This window comes from Bombus huntii, chromosome 15 (assembly GCF_024542735.1).
Source record: "Bombus huntii isolate Logan2020A chromosome 15, iyBomHunt1.1, whole genome shotgun sequence".
Classification (NCBI taxonomy): Eukaryota; Metazoa; Arthropoda; class Insecta; order Hymenoptera; family Apidae; genus Bombus; species Bombus huntii.
This window is the reverse complement of record NC_066252.1, coordinates 7,926,363-7,949,152: the sequence shown is the minus strand read 5'-3', so window position 1 is coordinate 7,949,152 and position 22,790 is coordinate 7,926,363. Positions and strand designations below refer to the sequence as shown.

At 37.1% G+C, this 22,790-nt stretch overlaps 1 protein-coding gene across 10 annotated transcripts in view; it reads left to right on the top strand.

The window, feature by feature from the left end:
• Positions 1-22,790, top strand: part of LOC126873776 (IQ motif and SEC7 domain-containing protein 2-like) — a 144,348-nt gene that overhangs the window by 113,963 nt on the left and 7,595 nt on the right. For 7 of the 10 annotated variants that reach the window (XR_007692535.1, XR_007692534.1, XM_050634991.1 and 4 more), the window contains exons 2-3: positions 20,402-20,749; positions 21,620-22,163. Coding sequence is in view for 8 of the 10 variants with exons in the window: in XM_050634991.1 (XP_050490948.1) it covers positions 20,402-20,749; positions 21,620-22,163 (892 nt within the window). In the remaining 2 variants the exon portion in view is untranslated. Of the gene's footprint in view, positions 1-6,050; positions 6,446-15,830; positions 16,752-20,401; positions 20,750-21,619; positions 22,164-22,790 lie in introns of those variants that run through there. The other 3 variants (XM_050634987.1, XM_050634992.1, XM_050634989.1) reach the window with 3 other exon arrangements.

Genomic DNA, 22,790 nt, shown 5'->3' with positions numbered 1-22,790 from the left:
ATAAAATTGTGGATATTTAAAAATGCTTAAAAATACTTAGAAATATTGGTCATGTTGCCTCTATCGGTTTTCTTATCATCACGAACGACGACGACACGAACGAAAACGAAATTATTCGACAGAAGATTAGAAATAATTACAATGAAAATATTGCGTCGAAAACTAACTACTAGATGGTAATGACAAAATTCGCGATCACTTAGTTGTCAACCCAATAGTAGGAATTCGTGCGTTTCAGGGGACGAACAGCAGTTCTTTCTAAGAATTAAAAATATACCGGGCCTCTGTTTCACGTCGTCGTTGACACGGTTATAAAAAATCATTCGCATGCAATTAGTTTATGCTCGTGTAACTAGAACGTGTCAGTGGATACCGTTTGTTCCTCTTTAGCGCGACTAGATCGAGGCCTCACGTACGAAAAATGCGTCGGAATAGCAATGAACCACCGTGTATTAACATTGGTAAAAGAAGCTTCCTCTGTCTTTTAACTCTCAGCTATGTATATGAAGAAAAAAAAAAAAAAAAAGAAAAGGAAATGTATAGAATATTTCTCTTAATTAACATCATTATGTTGTATCGCTTGATACGTTTTGTTTCTAAGCTGAAAAGCTTAAAGCTAAATCTTGATTCTCTGTCTACCTAAATACAAATAGAGAAATAAAACGCATTCAGATGCCTATATTTCCTATTTCCGCTGCATAGTTGACGTGACGAGTTCTCTTCTATTTTATATTTCAGTCCTTGTCCTATCGTCGTTGTCCACAGCCTAGTTAGCCAGCTAATCTTACCTGTGCAATAATTATTTTTATCGACAGCGGTATATTTAAGGTCAGGTAATTCTTGTTGCTTCTATCGTTGTCACATCCTTATATTCTGCCAGTTCTTTCGTACTTCTCAAGGTACGAGCAGGTTGTTTTGCTACGTTCTTATCGTCTTCCTATAGCTTCTTTCACATATCTTCTATTATTATGATTCGCTGTACGTTGCTGTCTTCTGCTTCCTCCTGTAACGAGTTGGTATTTTCATATCCGATTTGCTGTAGTTTGCACCGTAGCTGGTTGTATGACCCAGTTTCTCTTCTTTTCTGCTGCCCCTTTTGGTTCGTTGTCTTCGGGCTTCCCCGCTAATTAAAACACAATTTCCCCATTTGCAAAAACACCGATGGTGGTTGTATGAAATGTTAGAAAATTCGGAGATAATTAATTCATTTTTTAAGTAATTTTAGAAACTAGAAAAGGCAGCAAGATACTATGCGATACGCAAATTGCAGTTGCAAGTTGCAGAGAGGAAACTTCAGAAGCCTTAATTTCGTTTCATCTTCTTGCCTTCCACTCTGTGTAATACTGACTTTATGAAAGAACAGCGAATCGTGTCAAAACCTTAATTTCTTGCTTCACTTCGTCACTCTGCGAAAAGAATTTAGGTAGTTGCTTGTTACCCGGCGAAGCCTTCTTTCGGTTTCTTAAATCGCAGGATATTTAAAACGCTAGGAATATTAGAGTTTCTACTTTCCTTGTAGCTCTCCTAAGTGTGTTCTCTGGTTATATTTTAGAAATAGCAACGAATATCAACTTATTATTCTAAATGAAAGATAAGAAGACACCAAAGTTCCTTTAAAGGAACAAAATTACAAATAATTACACTTAATTATATTATTATAAAATAATAACTTTTATCAAATTTCCATTAGGTTTTTAGAACGTTAAATTGCCTTCCCCTCTTTTTTGTCCTCCTTCTTTGTAAATCTGATCAAAGAGGAAGACGTTTGCCTTCGAAAGGAAAAAATTTCAAATAATTATGCTGGTTAGTAATAATTATGTTTAATTATAGTTATTACGATACAATAACTTTCACCAATTTTTTACTAACCTTATGCTTGTAGAATATTAAAATTGTCCTTTCTTTTCTCACCGTTTGTTTTTTCTTCAAATCTGATCAGAGGGAGAAATATCTTCCCCTGAAATTAAAAGTTGGCAGATAATTATACTTGTTAGCAATAACTATGCTGAAATATATTAACGTGGAATAATAACTTTCATCAATTTTTTCCTCACGTCTCTAGAATATTAATTAAATTGTTTTTTCTTCTCTCGCCGATTTTTTTGTTTTCTTCTCTTCCTCAAAGCTGATCATGGAAGAACGTTATATTTTGTAAAGGAAGAAAATTCGTAAACGATTATACTTGATTATAATAATTACGAAATAACAACATTCGTCAATTTTTCATTAACGATGACGATTTCTAGGATGTTGAACTGTCTTAACGTTTCCTGTTTCTTCTTTTTATCGTGTTTTTCTTCGAACCTGATGAAAGAGGGAAATATAATAGAGGAGTGTGTAACTGTTCAACGATTAAATAAAATATAAAAGGGTAATTACGGCGTCAGAAAACGACGAATACAATAAAGAGATCGTAATTATCGAATACGATTAAGTATCATAACCGGCACACTAATTACAAGAGTTGATGTTTTCACAGTGTGTTGCTGCCACGTGTAAGCGTGTTCGCCAGATATTACAGAGATTTAATTCGAGCGTTGCGTCGGCTCACAAAATGCGATTAATTACAGGGAATGGCGCAGTGACGGAAAATTGTTTTCGTATAAATTAATAGCCGGTCGTTGAATCGAGCACAATGGCAAAATAATGAAATCGAAATTTCAACTATTACTGTTATTATATTACACGGTAAAATTCCTCGTGTAACGATAAATATTTGCATTGTTTCGCGTGCAATTATTTGTTTTTTTTTTCCTTTTCATCTCTCCGGCACTTCGATTGTAAAAATCGGAACGTTCGTTCGAGATTCTTTTTAATTATAGTATAATTATCACGAAGAAGCTTCGAGCTATTTCTTTCGAAATAACATTTAACACATCACGCAAATAACATTTTATCATCGAAGATATCTCACAAATATTTGTAACATTTTGTAGGAAATTGTGGGAGTAAAATTTACTTGCAAGAAAAATCGTTGCCAATGATATTTCATTGTAACAATTGGAAAGAACCCTGACATTTATCGGAAGGTTAATGATTTCAAGAAAATAGACTAAAAATATTAATAGCGCTTTTTTTAAAAATGATCGTGACAGTAAAATTTATTCGGGACAAAAGTCCCGACAATTTGACAATAATATTCAACTATAATAATTAAAAAGAACCGGTAACGCCCATTAAAACGCCAACTCTTTCGTTAGAAATATATTACAAAATTATTTGTCACGTTGCCTAGGAAAATCGTAATAGTAAATTGTATGCAGAATAGGAGATTTACTTATGAAAGTAATTCAGGGTCATTAACAGTAATGCTCAACCATAAGATTCAAAAGGAAGCGTGATATTTCATAAATAAATCTTCGTATACAAGAATCGCATTAAAGCGACGTCTCTTGATAAAACGAAGAAAAACTCTCGATATTCATAAAAAGATATCAGCCACTCTCTGGAAGCCATTAAATAATCGTTAAAGCCCGTGTTCGCTCGAAAGTCTTCAACCATATTCGAAACAGGATCACGAAAATCGATTGCGAAACAAAAAAAAAAAAAAAAAAAGAATTTCATTTTCTCCGCCATCCGGCCCGTGTTTCGTGTCTGTACATATTAATCGCGATCGCCGTTAGAAAGTCGCTATTGGTTATCAATTAACCGGAAAGAGAGGCCAGTGAAAACGATCGAGCATCGCTTATTCATATTAACCAGTTCTCTTGAGAAGGAGAGAGAGAGAGAGAGAGAGAGAGAGAAGAAAAAACAAAGTTAAGAGGAAGGAAATAGCCAGTCGTATGGAACAGTTGGAGAATCGTGAGAAATACATATATAACACATAATCATCGTACGTTTTAGTATATCTTCTATCTTTTCTTCCTTTCTGTTTAATGATAATATTTACTTCCCTGTTCGGGATACATAATTCAATATAACTCTGACTAAGACGAGTGCATAAAAAAGTATATAAAATGATAAGAAATAAGAAAAGAACGTTTCCCTAACGTGGAGGATCTTAAAGCTACTATATATTTTCTAAATTCACTTTGGCTACCAAAATTTGTGATTTCTGTATCTCTTCTCGGCTCGTTTGTTATTCTGTTACTTCCCACTTTTCCCCCATTTCAAGCATTCGACCGTACATTTTAGTAATAGATATAACATTACTAGACCGCGGGTTTTTGTGGATTTATAGGGAATTTGAGAATACAAAATTGCACACAGTGCACGTAATACAAAAATATTGTATGCGCCTTTTACAATACTTGGTAGGTAAACCAGTTTTCTGCCGAGTTCGTATTTTTTTTTTATGATATTCCTGAAAATGTGAATCTGCATAAAATTCGCGGTCTAATTGTATTTGTTTATCGCTCTTATCAAATGTAAATGTAAATGATGTCTTTTTATACCTCTGATTCCATTAACTTTCTTTTGCTCGACACTCTCATATGGACTTTTCTCGATTAAGCCTTAAACAAACGGATAAATCCAAGATGGTTATCATTCTATGGTCCCCGTGTTTTATTATGAATCGCATCGGTGTCGTAGTTCCATTAAAATAGTAAAACACGTTCCCCTCAATAGAGAAACAACACTATGCTTTTATAAATGTAATGTGTTGCTTCTATGACGATACTCATCAATCATGGTAATAGGGAATTTTGTTATTCTGGTAGTTTTTCGTTGTTCACGCTTTGATTAGGAATCGTTATGATTAATGTGAATTAGGCGGTGTGGAAAAAGTGTGGCGTCTTTTGCCTATAAATGTTATATAGAGGTATAATTACTTGTATTTATAAAAATGGAAGATTTTCATTCTTAGAAATGGAAAGTTTCATCTTCCCATGAATATTATATAGAAATATAATTATTTATATTTGTATTAATGGAAGCTTTGGTCTATGAATATTGTATAAAAATATAGTTACATTTATATTAGAAAGAATAAGTGAACTCTTGTTATGCAAACTGTTTGTCCCTAGACTAGCCCAGAAAAATACAATTCTACTATATAGGGAAAACTAGGCGCATAAAATTACTCCAGATTTTGGTGATATATTAATATCACCATCATAATTTTGTCATAACAAGTATCATAATTTTCGTATGAATTTTTGTCGGTGAATTTTGATCCTTGAATAATCTTGTTTGTAAAAATACTTCTCGTAATTTTCTTTCTCGACTGTACTGAAGGATTTCTTCACGAATATCTTCTCGATTGGGGCAAATTGTAATTAGGTTTCTCTGATTTCACTATCATTGGCAAACAATTGGTAAAAATAGATTAACGAGCAAAAGATTCGAGCCTTACTAGCCATGATATATCCAGAATACTAACAAGCAGGACAATTTTCGTGCTAGTCAGTTCTAGGTTCATATGGTTTAAGGTTTTCGTCAATCCATCTAGCTCCGATTTAACGAAATTCTACAGCTAGGAAATCCCTAGGCACGCAATTAATCAAATCACCTCGTAGCTGCGAACCAACTACTAAGATACTTACCACGATTAAAATTTCGAGCTAGTCGCTGCTACTCAAGATAGTCTGAGTCAAACTTCAGACTTCCCTAGATCGGGCTGGAAGTCTTGCCAACTTTAATCACGACGGATTCATCGTTCCTTCTTGAGCATTTATTTCAAAGTTGCCAGACATTTCGTTGCTTTCATGCTCCCTTTCCTTGGAAAATGATTTTTCTTAATTCTTTGAAACGATAAACTTGAGAAATTGCCATTTAAAGAATTTCCTCGGAATTCAAGACGAAATACAAATTCCTTTCGAATTCAATGAATTTAGAGAATTTTTTGTTCTAAAGATTCCACGAATTTTTTATGTACAAAAATCTCAAGAATATTCTACTTAAAAAGTTTCGAAATTCTCTGCTCAGAAAAGCTTCAAAATTTTCTATTTGCAAAGTGTCAAAATTTCAACAATTTTTTATGTAAAAGACTCCAAGACCCATTTATCGCAGAAATTTCGAAATTTTTTATATGAAAGTTCGAAAATTTCGAAGAATTGTTTACCTACGCAGTTTCAAAGTATTTCTTTATGTTTTTCCAACGGGTGCAGGTCTATTGGATACCGAAATGTATCTCGGATAAGTAAGACGCTTCCGACATTCGCGAGACAAACCAAAGAGCTTTGTGATAGTCAGTAATTAAAAAAACAGTGGAATATTTGAGAAGGATAGAGGAGAAAGATGAGACCGGGAGTGAAAATAGCTAGACCACGTGGTCCTGTGATTCAAGTGATTGGTGATCAGTGAAAGCAATCATGTTTACGATGATCGAACCGAGGGGCGACAGGGTGGCCAACACCCAGACAAAACATCACTGTTACCAAGTGATCAGGACCACAAGGGTGCACCAAAGTTCCAGAAGCTCGAGAATGGTCACTGTTCAGGAGAAGGTGATTAGATCGCGGCTACAGTTGGGCTATTCCACGCCTACCAACTTCATCAACCGGTACTTATCATATATCTTGATATAAATATATTATACAAGGTATTGATGGTGACTATTATTATTGTTGTCGCTATCTATTATTATAATTTCAGGCTATTATTATCGCTATTGTAATTATAATGGTAACGTTATTACTATTTTTATTTTTATTATTATTGCTGTTGTTATTTCTGGGTTAAATTCTTTGGATGATAAAAATGAAATACGACGGGCGAAAGATTGGCAAATTTTCTCAAGTCTGAACACAATTTTACGATAACGGGACGCGTAAATTGTCTATCATTTCTCGCGCTTGATCTTGCCCCTAAAAAAATCACTAGACCACCCAGCAGAAAGTAACTAAGAAGTAACTATAACAGAACGATCCAACAGGGAATCCCGTGTATTCTTCTCGGTGAAATTATATCGAAAAAGACGTAGTCTGGTAATCGAGCAATATGTTGGACAACCATAAATAGATTTTATAATTTCTAATTACTGTTCCTGGGTGGTAGAAGCGTATTTTAATTCATGGTTCACTTCCGGACGATGGCTCGTTCCGAGCCCGCCGTACACCGCTCGCGTTACGCAAACAGTTTCCGGCTATTTTATGGAAATTTTTCATCTGGAGAACCCTTACTAGACTGAGCTCCGCGTTACGACTTATTCGCGTTAATTATATGCATAAAAGGGAACAGAATATCTGTCTAGCTTGGATCGTGTTCCCACGCGGCGTTCTACCAGCGTAAATCTTCTCTCGAAACACGATGAAATATTCCGAGAAATTTTATCTCCTACGAGCTACCTACGATGAGGCAGGGTCTACTCTCTGGTGAGAGAGGAAGGTCGTTGTCGGCCGACTATTTCTGCGGTTAGCAGAATGTGTGTTCGAGCGACAGGCACCGGTATCGCGAATAAATTCAATTACGTTAAGTTTCATCATGATTCCTTCAAGTATAAACTTATCAAGAGATTCGATATTCCTCATTTATAAATTCTATATTTTGGTATTCTGTAATTTAAAGTAAAATATAGAGATTGAAAAACAATCCTTAAACAATGGTCTTTATTTTAAAGTGTACCACCGAAGAGAAAAAAATCATTTTCTCAATCAGGAATCATTATTGAGTAATCGAATGTAATAACAATGCACAGGGAATGTGCCGCTCAATCTATTACCAAAAATAGAAATCTGACTGGACCGTATTAGATTAGTTGCGATGTTTTCAAAACGTGTACACTTTCAAAGACTCTCTATTTGATCAGATAAATCTCGTATTCATAATCCGAGGCAAGTATTCTTCCATTTCTACCTCGTAATCGTTAGAAAATTGCCTTCATTAGAAATTTCTCCGTCCAAACAGTTCATTGAAGAGGACAGAAGAGATATTGGCCGAATGGAGGATACATCTCAAGGTTAACACAACGAGGCCACCAAGTTTCTATTTTTAGTAATATGAGATCAACAATCGAGTTATACCCCATTATATGATTATCGCGTGTGCTCAACATATACAGGGAAACCTGTATATTATTGTTACATTCAGTTACTTAGCGATACCTAATTAAGAAAATGAATTTCTTCCTTTTACTACATTTTTGAATAGAAATCAAATTTTGTTCATTTATATTTTTATTTTTCACTTTTCAGCTTCCTAATTTCGCCAGATATTCTAATCCCATCCAGACAAGCAGAAAAATAAGCTAAATAAAAATAGTTCTATATGTATTTTACATATTTTTCAAATTCGACATTCAAAGTTAATATCTCGAAGATTTTCTTTCCTTGAATATCGAATTTCTTAAATTCTCTAGGATATTTCTTTCTTTTCCCCTATGTCTTAAGTTTCACGTTATGAGTTCAGTTCGTTTCCCCATATATCTAAATTCCCTAGAATTCCCTATTTATAGAATAGATCTCTGAATTTCCTTTTGCTTATTCTGAAGTTTAGAATTATTTATCAAACAAATCACGAGATCGGCTTATCAAAATCGACGGATGAAAAATCTGACGAAGCACGAAAGAGACTCGTTTATCTATGAATTTGAGAAAGCTTAAATATCGGAGGAAGAAACGGTGGTTCGTTGGCTTCTATCACGCGGAAGAAGCCACGCACGGTGTCTCGAATTCATTAAAGGAATTATTAAGGCGTGCTCTCCATTACTGCAAGCCCGCTTCTCCATCTCGACTAATTATCATCGAGCAATTAACAACCGTTGATTGCCATTAACGGTGCAAGCGCGTGTTAGATTCGAACGATCCCCCGTATGCATGAAATAATTTCCTCCCGTAGCACGCGAGCTACTGCTGCTGCTGCTCTCTCGAGCAAAACTGAGGGAAAAACGGGGGAAATCCTGGAAAACTTTCGTTCAATATTTCGTAGAAAAATATTTTTAAATACATTCTCTATATCGTTAAAAAGCTTGTATAGCGTAAATATTTCGAATTTCATTAGAGCTAAGGAAACTTTGTGGGACTAGGGAATTTTTTAATTTACCACACTGGAGATGTGCGCTACTAAATCTCTCAATTTTTACCGTATAAATTTCATGCGAATACTTTTCAACATATTTTTCGTTATGAGCTGATTTCGAATCCTATCGCATCGGAGTTTATAAAATTCCATGAAATTCCAGCGATTTTAATTCATCGCTCTGAAAACGTGGATTTTACGATAAAACAAATAAAAGTTTCATTGAGATATTTTTTCATATTTTCCCCATCTCCATAGAGCCTTTGCGTCACGAAATGATTTTGGATCTTATCGCATTCGTAAAACTTGTTAAAACTAGGGAGTTTTTCGATCTAATTCCGGAGACATCCAGAGATCCCAAATTTATCCCAGCTAAAAACACGATCTCTCGTAAATATGAACGAAACATCGATTTCTTCCGCAAATAGAAAAGTCAGTCGAGAATATGTGTTCATATGAAAACAAATCGTCCTTCGTCCATGATTAGCGTACGTATAATCAATGATTATTGATTACGCGTCTGCAACGTCTATGAAACTATAAATACGAAGCATCCAAAGTTCCATTGACAAACAACTATGAAATAACACTTTGAACATAAATCCAAAGGTAATTTCTTTACTTTTACCATTTCAAAACATTCCATAAGAAAGAATACAACTTTACTTTTCAACATCTTGCTTCTCTTAACTGAAACGCTTGTTTTCTCTTCGAAACTCTCACGGGCGCCTCTTCCTCTCTTTTTTTTTCCTCTTTCCATTTTTTAATTTTGCGTTAGATTTTCCCAGAGAAACACGCAAAGGGAATGGAACGAAAGAGAGGAGAATTCTCGTGAGCACGACGAGCGCACACGCGAATGCACTCTGCACGACCTGCACGGCGCCGTTTAATTACTTGACGTTAATCTCGCGATGCGCGTAACGAGCCGCGCGATTTCGCGAAAAATTGCTGGCTTCTCTAGCGGCTTTTCCACCAGCTTTCAATGCGCGTCGGTTCTTCAAATATCTTTTAAATCGTCCCTTGGCATATTGAACACGGCCAAATAGTATACACAAAATTTGAGATTGTGAAAGGGAGAGATTGGAAGTATTAGAGAACTGGAAAATAGAAAGTTCGAAAGATACGGAAATTAGACAACGAAAAAATAGAAATATTAGAGTGATGGGAAAATAGATTTGTTCGTTTTATGTCGTGCATTGTGCTTTAGAAATTGTGATAAAAGTTGCTCGTAAAAGTTACTCGATCGAAAACCTTTGAAATTATTTGTTTAAACGATTTTCAGCAATTTCTACTCGACATAACATTCGACGATTAATTATTGACCATCATTTGGGATTTCCATCACGCGTAACTTAAATTTGGAAATCAAAAAATCATGCGAACATAGGCACTGTAGCATGTAATGTGTTTCCATGTTCAAATAAACGACGAATAATAAGAGAAATAAAACTTGGAGAAAAGAGCGGAATCAAGTTTTCTTCATAACTCGTATTAAGATCAGGATCTTCCAAGAATCCAACAAGTCTCTAAAACAAAGGAAAGAAGAAAGAGGGTTGAGGTTGAGGTTTCTGAAACTTTGAAACTTCGAAACTAACCACTACACCCTGCTCCTAAATTGAACTAGACGAAGTGTCTGTTCCAAGCAAGAGACGTCGACTAGAACGAAAAAAGGAAGGAAGAAAGCGAACGAAGGGGGAAAAAAATGCAGGAGGAAACATAGTAGAGGCTTCTATGGCGCGTGTCCAAGTGGCAGCTGATGCACTTCACCTGAAGCCTACGCGTCTGAGGGTTTTGTCTTCGTATAAACGCACGAGTGGCCCCGTGCTAGACTATCTTCTTCAACCCTACTCTTTGTCTACATTGTCCACCTCTCACCTCCCCCTCCCCCAGCTCCGCTATCTAGACGCTAGACCAGCGTCGAAGTCAACCGACGCTCTAAAACAATAGAGAAGTCGCCTCCGAGGATTTATCGAGGGAGCAAACTGCGAGCAACCTCGGTGAAAGAGCGTTTGTTTTCCCCGACGTATTCATTTTCCATCGAGACAATTTTCACGCTCGTGAATGCAACATTTCCCATTGTGTCGTGGCTATTCTCGCCTTTCACGCGACGATAGAACGTGGAGAAATGATTTTTGGGAAATTACTGAATAGATCATACGTGTACCGTTGCTAGGGAATTAAGCTGCTGCAATTTGTCACTAGAGATTGTTTGGAGCTGTTTGCGTATGTTCAAAGAGACTCAGATTTTGAAGATGTATTATTCGAGGTCTTATTACCGCTGGAAATACAAGTACAAGCTGTTTATAAGAGATTATCGGAAGATATGCTATTATAGAATGAAGGATATGAAAATATTAAACATACGTGCGTAAGACAGCTATCGAGATATGGGCTAGGGATATACTGGATATGAAATATAGAGGAAAAGATAGGAAATATGGAATGTTAGATGCGGGACGAATGCGTGCTGCAAAAGTAAGGATAACAAATATTTCTTAGAGATATAGGATCTGCATATGGGATAGAGATATGGGATTTCGAATATGAGAACATTAAAATATGGAATATGCAATGGAGACACGAAATCTAGAAAGTAAGGCGAAAGATATAGGTTAGGAATACTAGTTATGGGATATAGCATATGAGGTATATGAAATATGAAATGTAGACTATGGAAATGTGTACTGTAGAGCTTGGGATCATGTGCAAAGTACAATAGAGGGTTTAATCGGTAACTTTTCAGACATTAGACATGGAACATTGAGAAAAAATTGCAGAAAATGGAGTATTGTACGTTACGTACAAGACATGGGATGTAAGATATACTTCGCTGAACTCGCTGAACAACAACTTGTCTACAACGACATCGAGAACGATATTTTCCGCCTATACCAGGTTGAGAGCCATTGCTATAGACCAAACAACCACGCGATTTTATTACGTGCAAACCTAACCTGTGATTCTCTAGCGCCTGCAAGCTCAAAAGACACTCGAATTTCACGCTTAGTCGCCATAGTATCGGATCTTAAAAATGCAAAGCAGTGGTAACTGAAGTAGAAATTCAACGAGACCCGGTACGAAACAAACGAATCCTCTCTGGAAACGATCGTACCTTAGAGGGCGGTCTATCGTTCGCTGGTAGAGAAATAAATTGAAGGCAGGATGGTATTAAAGCCTCGCAAGAGTCGAAACATCTGCCTGTCGGCTGTTGCACAGCTCGTGCCACACGGTGCACGCGTGTAACGTGTGTGCACGTACACAACAAAGTGGCACGAAACGTGCACCTGGCTTCGTGTTTTTTAAGCAAAGTAGCTGCGCCAGTCAAACACGTATCCTCTCCCCGGGTTTTCAGCCGCTCTTGTTCCTCCTCTTCAATGGGGCACTTTATGGGAATACGTACGCGAAGCGTTTACGTGGCCCGTTGCTCGTCCTTTTATCATCGATGAATGCGCCACGAAACGCGTTAAGTAACTCCGGTTAATTCCCGGTGAAATACACCGAGTGGCCCTTCCGGTTACGACGATCCATCTCAGAACTTTGATTGTTTGGCGACGTTGAGGGATGCGACTATGTCTAATTGCGTCTGCTTCGTTCATTTGTAGGATTAGATTAGATAGAGTAAAGGAAGACTGAGAAATTACAGATAATTCGCGAGGAGATCCACCGGCTGATCCTACCGGTTTTAAACGCTTTGATGAGCCACTGCAGATCTTTCATCGTCTAATTGTATGATTTCTATATGTCTAATTGTACCTAATTCATTCATTCGTAGAACTAGGTAAATGAGTTTTTCTTTTATGTAGAAATACGGTAAGGGAAGATTGACAAATTATAATTATAAAAAATTATAATTCGCGGACAAATGCACCGGCTGACCGTTCACGTTACGATAAGCCATTTGAGGTTTTTGATATTTGGGAATGTCGAGATGTGACCATGTCAAATTGGATCTAATTCGTTCATATATAGAGATCCATTCCATTAGAATAGATTTTAAGTTGTCTAAGACATCTACATTGGAATTTTCCTATCTGCACTGTTAGATTGACATAACAAAAAGTTGAAAAATCATATTAAGGATTTTTAGGAATGTTCGATTAATTAAGTTCCATAGCTAAGATGTAAAAAGAACTGTATAGAGTTTTTTGAAATTCGTTTTCTCTAAACGTCTCCGTGTCAAATCTGATAAATTCGTAAATTTAGGTCAAAAAGACTGAAGGTTGTAAAATTGTATCGAATATTTTTGCAAGCTCGATCAAAAATGTATTCTTAGAGAGTCTGTTGTTTAATTTCATGAACTAGAAAATTTTCTTTGTTCTTCGCTGTGCTCTACTGTATTAAAACCGCGCAATGCTGAGAATTTTATACAATTTCTTCTTAAACTTCAAAATACGTCAGCGATCAGACAATAAATTAACCGTTGAATTTGAAAGACGTTGCATTCTCAGGATGTGCGTGCCGCTCCAAGTACACGTGATCGTGAGTGTGCACGTTTTAAATACAATTCCTTGGGCAGCTTTTCCTGCAATTACGTTTCATATAAGACAACCACAAGTGGAACGGCTGGGGAGGAGAGAAAAATGTAGTTCCCTTTGGCGGGAAAGAATAGTGTGAAAGTGACGCGGTGACGTCTCTTTGTTCGCGGGGAAATGAATTCTCCTCCCTTGGAATTTGACGAGAAATAGTGTAGACAGTTGTGTTTGGAAAAATCGAAAGATAAGAAATAAGAGGGAAACCGAAGAACGTGGATAGCGAGGAAAAATAAGAAAAGAATGGAAACTCAAGGAACTGAGTAATGGGAAAAATTGCGAAATAAGAAACTGACGAACGATAGGAAGAAGTTTAGAGAAAAGGAAGATAAAACTAGACACTTGAAGGAAACTTGAAAATTAGCCAGATAGAAGAGATAGAAGATACGAGGTTTACGAATTTGAAAAGTTCAAGGTCAAGGCATTTGGAAATTGGAGACGCTAGGGAAATTAGAAAATTAAGGGTTGCAGAAATAAGAAAAGTGGAAGATTAGAGATTTAATACACAAAGAGATTAGAAAGCTGGGATCTCGAAAAATACAGGATCGGGGAATTGTAAAGCCCAAAGGTAGAATTTTTGAAAAATTTGAGATTCGAAAGTTGAAGGATTGAGAAATAAGGGATTCTAGAGACATAGAAGTAGAAATATAGAGATACAAGAAATTGCGATATGCAGAGATTTTAAAATAATGAAATAAGAAAATCGGGAAGCGGACAGATTGAAAGCTTAGAAAATAAGAGAATTGTGAATGACAGAATCGACAAATAAAGGAGCAGGACATCAAAAAAAAAAAGAAAAAAACAGAAAAAATTGAGAAGAAAAGGGATCGCAGAAATAGCAAAAGAAATCTCATCTTTCCACTTCTAAACGCATTCTCTATCTAAATTTTCTTCCTCTTGAAAAAATATTCTTACACGTTAAAATTAATTAAAATAAACACGTCCTGTTAGAGGATATTCAGATTCAAAATTCCGCTTTCTCCAATTTCTTTTCCAATAAAACAAAAGCAAGAAAACGTAGGTCGTCCGATTATCGATGACTCAGCCAGTCCCTCGCAAAATCCAATCAAGGAGGAAACTTCTCAGACTTCGCGTAGCCTAACGTACAAACCATAATCACACATGCTTATCCTTCCACATCTTGGACCCTTACGTAAGTCGCTTAATTGAACGCTCATTGCATAAGGTGTGGAAGGTTGAGTGTCACGGTCATCATCGTCATCATCATTATCGATTTCCTTTCTCTCGTGTACCTGCTGACACACATGTGAAAGCCGATACGTATTTTCGAGGGCTGCTTGAAAACATATATCCCTTTACTCCTCTCTGCACTTCTGGCGGAATAACGAAGCTTCACCAGAGTATACACGCCATTTATCTCAGAGTGTCTCTTAACCCATTTCACGGTCCAACTAATTTCGATTCCTCGATGTTACGTGCCTCTCTATTCCTTTGCTCGAGTAATTAATTTGCAAAACGAGAATTTCTTTCCTCCTTTTAATCGAAACTTTAGAACCAACAAGATCGAGTCAATTTTTTACTTTACAAACCTCGTCCAATCCTCGATAATAATAATCCAACCTTTGATAAATAATGTGGATAAAAAATTAATATACGATGGAACAGATCGATCTATTTTATTTATTGTAATTGTTAATGGTCGTAATATTCTTTGTGTATCCTGGAAAACTGTGTATCCTGGATGTCTATATAATGAATACGAAAAATCTTTTAAGAAGTTTAAAGTGTTTCTCCATGGATCTATTTCGATCGATTTATTTTATTTACTGTAACTGTAAATGGTTGTAATATTCTTTGCTCATCGTTGTGCGTGTATCCTGGAAAATATACTGATATCTATATAATGAAACAAATCCTGGTATCTTAATAATACGCGAAACAAACACATGAAATAGATCTGATAGATCTGTGTCAAATGTATAATACATAATATTAATCTAAATAATCGTTGTCGGTATAATACACCTATTAGTACGTACTTAGAGTATTGAAAGAAAAATTCTGACAGGAAGAAGCGAAGGTAATACGAATATCGTTGAGCCAATTAAATTATACAGATATTTAAGAAAGAGGAAGAGTGCAAGAAAATTTATCTAACCACGGAGAATCTTCTCCCTTTTATAAACAACTGTTTCTCTGAATAATATTTTGGAGAAATAAAATTCCTTCGAGCAATCTCTGCACTGTGTTCAAAGGATAGTTGAATAAAAAGAAGGGGAAGATCGATTAAGGAACAGAAGGTTGCACACCACTGTGGAGGCCGGTGTGCACGTGTTCTTTTACCCTCTTGTCCCTCCAGTGTCACTGATTTCCGATTCTCGTGGACGAAGAATGCCCCTGGCTGCCAGCTGCTCGCGATCCTCCATCACCTCAGTTCACCTTACGATCGTCAGACTATCACGATCCTTGGTGCAGTTTGCGTCGAACCGTGTTCCTTCTTCCGCATCCAATCGCCTCAAACAATTGGCGAAGTGATCCTGTAGTCCAGTGGAAATTGCGTGTTAAGAAGTTCGAAGAAAATCGTTTGTTCCGTGGATTGAACGTTGAACCTGAAAAAGAAAGCTAAGGCTAATACGAAAAATAGATGTTTTAAAAAATTTTAAGTGTTTTTCAATGGATTTATTCGAAATTTATGTGAGATTTGACGCGAACATCATCCAATGGAAAGCAACATAATCTAATCTAGATTGGAAGAAAATTTCACGCTGAAAAATCACGCTCTTCTCGGTTGGAAGATTTGCAAGAAATGTAAAATTGCGTCGAGATGTAGGACCGTTAGGAATTTTGAAAAGTTTCACGGACCCAGTCCAAGCTATAACTCAGCAACCGCTAAAACTCGAGCCTCGACACGTTCCAAGAAACTGATACATCTGATCCAAACGAAAACCTTTCAAACCGTCGCGCTTTTACCTTCGAACGATTGCCACATTTCTATAAACCGAAAACCTGGAAAATCCTAACGCGCTCGTTCTTCCATCAAGTAAGAACAGATCAAACGCACAGTCCCATCAATTTCATCCCTCGAGGATATTACCAACCTTCCAAAAGCTTAAATTTTCCATCTTCTTCCTGTAGCAAAGTGTTTAAAGATTAAATAAATAAATAAATAAAAAAATACAGAAAAATCAAAGATCGAAAGATACAGTAATTAATAGAGTAATTAATTGTTGAAGTTACAAATGTGCCGGTGTACAAGAAACACCTTGTTCTGACTGGGTAAATTTAAGGGAAATCGTGGAACCAGCGCAGCGTGGTAAAAGGAAGGATCAAGATGGTGGTCTGCGTGGCAGGATTTCTCACGGGGTAGGTGGTTATCCAACAATCGTACGGGGGTGAATTTCGAGGGATGATTCACCGCGTGTGATTCACGAGCGCGAAACGGTCCCTTGAATGGTAATTGCCGGCAGCTGTCGGCACAGAAGTGGCGTTTTTCGTCGTGAGTTTCCGAGCATTCGCCGAGCGATGTTTCGTCAGAGTTGCGGTTGGCAGGCTTATTTCTGGTAAATTCTCCACTCGCAGAGATCTCATTTGCAGCTGAAAAATTCTAGTTATCTTCGGTGGATTCGCATCTATTTTGTCAAGTTGTTCGAACGGCGGAGAAAAAGGAGAGAAAAGAAAAGAGAGAAACGACAAATTTCAATTTGTATTTACAGTCTACGGAATTTCGGATATTTGTCGAGTGAAATGTAATTTAGTTTGTTGGGATCGTTTGTAGGAAAGAGAAATTGGAAAACTCCGGTAAAAGGGGAAAGAATTTTTCTGTGCAACCGTCGAGAACGCGATTTGAAAATGTGATTCCTGTGGTTTTTCGTTGCTGGGAAAATAACAAATATTCCTGTTAAATGGTTGTAGATGAAAAGTGAAAGGAAAATCGAGTATCTGTGAAAACGACGACGAACGATCATTTTTAATGATCGAAGATTAATAAAAATGAACATTTCCCTCGATCTGTATCGATATGTACGCTACTTCGGACCATAATCGAACATTTAACGATTCTAAATTGTAAAAGCACTCGTTATTTAGCTCGTATTCTTCGTTTAACACTTTGACTGCCACCTAGGTCATATATGACCCACCACGGTTTCTCCTGTGACGCCACGGTGGTCATTGGTGACCGGAGCTCTTCAACTTCTTACAATCGTAAAAATTCTATGAAAATTGACAGTTAGGGCATTTCGAATATAACCGATAAATAGAAGATACTTTGAAACAAAAAGTGCCCCATTGAACGATTAAACATTTTTATTAGAACATCGATAAAAAAAAAAGGAAGATGAGAACAAATCTTGCATCTAACGGTGCACTGTGTTTGCATCCATACCTTTGAGAGGTAATCTACGAGTATTATTATAAACACAGCTTAGAAAATAATCGTAAATGCTGCTTTATAATCACATAATTGAAGTCACAAGTGTGCACATACCTTACTATTATATATACAATGAGCAAATACCGTTTACTAATATCTTGTACACGTTTCAACGATATATTCTGCACGTTTTGCTTACGACGAAACAACGAATGCGAATGGTTTGTCGAAATAAACGAACCCTTGTTATAATATGTCGCTATCAACTGTTAGCAAAGCGTCACGGTGGTCACCGGTGACCACCGATAAGATAAACGATCCATTGGAGGAAAATGTCGTCTTATATCGTCAATTTATTATTATTTTGCCATTATCTGCTTCGAATAATACAAATACCGCCGTGGTGTGTCCTGAGTGAAACATGCGATTTCGGCGTGGCAGTCGTGCGTGTTAATCGTCAAATGCAACTTAACAGTTATCGTTCGTAGAAATCAAATGATAAATTAGGAAAAAGTAGAAAACTAACGAAAAGTAGAATCGTAAGGAGTTCCGTTTATTAAAAAGGATTATAGGAATATTGCAATAAACGATTGCTGCATGAACGTTAGAAACGCATTTCAGTGGAAATCGTAGGTCTGTCTGTCCGGACGACCGGGAACTCCGGAAATCACGTTTGGCAATCACATGGCGAGCGGATATTGAATAAACCAATGCTCGCACATTGACATATACGCGATTAAGAACAAGATGAGTCTGCTAGATTAACTTGCAAATTGCTGGCGATAACCTCGTTACGACTTGGTGTTCCATCGTCATCGACCACGTGTTTTCCTTTCGCGATTTCTACTTATTGTTACGATATTTCTGAAACTCAAAGTTTAACACGCTTATCAATTTGCGTAATATCAAAATATGACGAATTATACATTCTTATCGGTATTGTCGTTGACCCAGGGAGAATTCCCCGTAAATCTCAAATATTATATACGTATTTTTTATGCTGAAAAGCGTTGAGATTCACGTTTATCTAGAGAATTTTATTATACGTGCGTAACGAGAATTTTATTATTCCATTACGTGTATTTTTACGTAGATTTTTCTACAACTAATGACTAGTCACAGACTTCTCGGATAAAATTACATGTCGTTTGTACTCTGAGACTTTCGATCAATATCAATCTGAATCGTCATAATGAATCGTCGATAATTATTTTCATTGTGGATGAAACGATATAATGTTGTTTAACGCATTATAACGCAAGGTTGTCTCTTTGTGAACGTGTTCCATCAATACGAATATTAAAAGATGTCTTAATTAATTGTGTATTACTAAACTGAAAATTTCCGCCGAGAATTTCACGCTATGTACATTTTTACAATTTACACGATGTGACGTTAAATTCGAAATACACTTTTGCACGATTAAATTTTGTTAATGTATATTGCGCCAGATAGTAGTACGTTTGGCATTATAATAGCATTATAGAACCATCTGACACGTAGAAATACGGATATACACAACCATAAACGTCTTACTGGCACGATAAATCACTGGAATCCTCGTAACGACTGGTTGCACCTAATCGTACACTGTTCTACCTGCATCCAATTTGCCCATAACACCTGCGAATCGAGCCAAATTCCACCAAACACGACTCGTATCAATTTCTCTCGATTATATGTTACACGATGACAGCTATACATCCACGTTCCATGGATTCGTCTGTTCGAGGGATGCGAGCTTCGCATTAACGAGATACGATAATTACGAAAACGAGTCTTTGGTGAAAAAGAAAGTCAAAGTTTAACGTTGTCGCTTCTGGATGATCACCTTTCCGTTCGACATTTCACAGTTACGCCGGTTTCCTTCTTTTTCGTGGGACACTGAATCCGGCGATGAAAGCGTTCCGCTTTCGCGAATACGCCACTTTTATTTCTCCGATTGAAAATTTTACGCATTCATTTCAATCGAAAGATTCGCATTTAAATGAAACAGCTAGAGCTGTTATACATTTATTACGATTCTCTCGTCCCATCTGAATGGTCCACCAATCATCCGCAATCAGAATATTGCCCAAAGTTCATTTACATTGCATAATTGTAAAATTCTAAAAGTGTCAACTTGTGAAGTTCTAAAGTTCCTAAAATTCGCAACCTCCGGGCTTCTACAGATCCAGGACCCTAAAGTTCTAGAACTCTAGGGTTCTAAGAGTCTAAACTTTCAGATTTCCAGAATCGCTTTCAAAATTACTCAGCCTTTAGGTCCTGAAGTTTTACAGTTCCCAGTGTTCCGGTGTTCCAGGGTTCTGGAGTCCCAAGGTTCTAAAATCTCTAAGTTCTCTAAAGTTCTAGAATTCCAGAGCTCTAGAGCCTTAAATTTCTGGAATCTTACAGTTCTACCATTCTGAAGTTCCAGAGTTCTGAAGTTACAGGGTTCTAAGGTCCCCTGAGTTCCGAGGTTCCTGAGTTCTGAACAAGTTGTATAATTTTGGAGTTCTGTAATTGTAGAATTCAAAGTTACAGATTTCTACAGCTCACAAATTTGCTTCCAACTGTATCCGCCATACACCAAACTTACCAAAATCAAAAGATCCCGCAATACTCGCTCATCTGTAACTAAACCATCGAACTCCTGTTACAGTTTCCCGCAGAAGATGGAGAGGCCATCGCAGCATGCGGCGAACGTGAACCAGGTGCACGGGAGCGGCATGCACGGCATATACTCGTCAGGCAGTCAACCCTCCCTGACGACGTCCTACATCACGGGCCAGTCGTACGTTCAGAACCAGAACTACGCACACGGCCCATACAATTCCACGTCGAACGTGAGAGTATACACTCACGCCGGCTACAATCAGCCCCAAAGTTATGGTACCATGGTGCAGGGCTATGGTGGTCAGCCACAGGCCGCAGGGTATCAACAAAACCATCTTAAAAAAGGACCTGTACGTAACGGAGACGTGCTGAAGAGATGCCGGCTGCAGACTGCGTAAGATCAACATTGATTTACTCGCTCTTTCAATCTTTTTTTATTGTTTTTTTTTTTCGCTTTGTTCGGCGTCAAATTGCTGGTCCTCGAATTCGTTCGGCCTTCAAAATTCGAAATTTCCTCTGAAATGCGTGGAATTGACGTCAGAATTTGGGATTTCCCTGAAATTTGGATTTTTTAAATTGGCTCCTTTCTGAAATTTGAGGCTCGAAATTGTCTTGAGATACGCGAAATTTGGAATTTCCTTGGAGTTTGGCATTTTTGCGAGATCTTTTTTTAATTCGAAACTTGTGGTTTCTTTGGAAGTCGGGATTTCTGCGGAGTTTCTTAGAGATTTATAATTTCGGGTTTCCGACGGAATTTGAAAGTTCTTTAAAATTTCCAAATTTCCGGGCATCAATTACGGAAGCTTCTTATGGGACAGTCTGCAAGCTTTCACGGCCTAAATTTTTCTTTGCCGTTTTCGAAAGAATCGATGCACAAGTGATCTCTACGTTGTTCGCGGCTGACAAAAAGTCCGAGAGTTCCCAGAGCGCACGTCTTCGTTGCCAGTTCAGATCCAGTCGAGCTTCACCTTTTTATTCTTCACGTTAACCCATTTTTCACTCTAAGCTCTACTTAAAAACTCAGATGTTTGCGAAGGTAACAGTGAAAAAATGGTAATTTTGTATTCTTCGAAGGATTCATTAATTCTTCTTAAAATCTCTTGTATCACGTTCTTACATATTTCTCTATCATTATAATAGTATCCTATAGACCTATAAAAGTTAAATAAAGATCAAGTTCTTCATGGGTTAACAAACTTTTCTTAAAAACCAAAAATCCAAAGCCTCCCATCACAATACTCACCACTTTTTGCCTCCAAAACAGGTACGAGTTATCCCAAGACCTATTGGATAAGCAGATAGAGATGTTAGAAAGAAAATACGGCGGTGTGAAGGCAAGAAACGCCGCACTGACTATTCAACGAGCATTCAGAAGATACACTCTGCTGAAGAAATTCGCAGCCATCACCGCCATGGCCAAGGCTGAAAAACGTCTCAGCAGAAAGCTTCAGGAAACTACAGAGAGAGCCACGGGCGTGAATGAACATGAGAGGATGGTATATCACAGTCAAATTTACATACAACAGCCACAGACGGCGAACAGACCAATGCCCATCAGGAGCATGTCTCTGAGGGAAAGGAGGCACGTGGAGAACTCACAGTCTCCGATACCGAGGAGCCAGAGCGGCAGGTGCGAGGTCCAGGTCGCTGGTCATCAGCACGCGAACCATAACATACATCAAAGTGGCAGACATACGCCCTCTCTGGCGCCGAGTCCTTGCAACAGACACCAACAGTTACCACCAAGTCCGTGCTGGGAGTCGAGCTCTCAGGAAAGCGGATCTAGCATGCATTATTACAATCCACAGGTGATTAAAAGCTCTATAGCTTGGTATAAGTCTTTTATGACTTAATACAAATGGTTAATTATACTTTGCTGAGAAAAATTGAATTTTGAGATCATACTGGATAACTGCATTCCAAAGTCCTTGGAAAGTACCAAATTCAATTTAATTTACTAATAAAAATGGAAATAGAAATTTGAGTGTAGTGCTTTAAAGTACACAAGATATCTTTTTAAATCCTATATTATACAAAGAAAGATAGTAATGGAACCTTTCATAATACGATTAAATTAGTTGAATTTACAAGCAAGCATTTTTCCCATTTATATGCTCACTGTTGTACATTTTAAATTGATCATTATCACGTGTAATTTATTGGCGTAGATAGAAGATAAAAAAAAAGACTATCTAATAAATAGATCTAACAGACTTCTAATAGTTGAACACTAGAAAAAGAAAGGCAAGTTAAAATGTAGTTTAATTTGATTCAGATTTGTACAATATTTATACTTTAAATTGATTGATATATAGTGCTTAGTTTATATAGTTTATAGATAAAAAGTGAAAAGGAAGACTATTTTAATAGAAAAATAATTGAGGGAAACAGGATTTTATTATTATTTTATTTACGAGATATCTTCTCTTCTGATA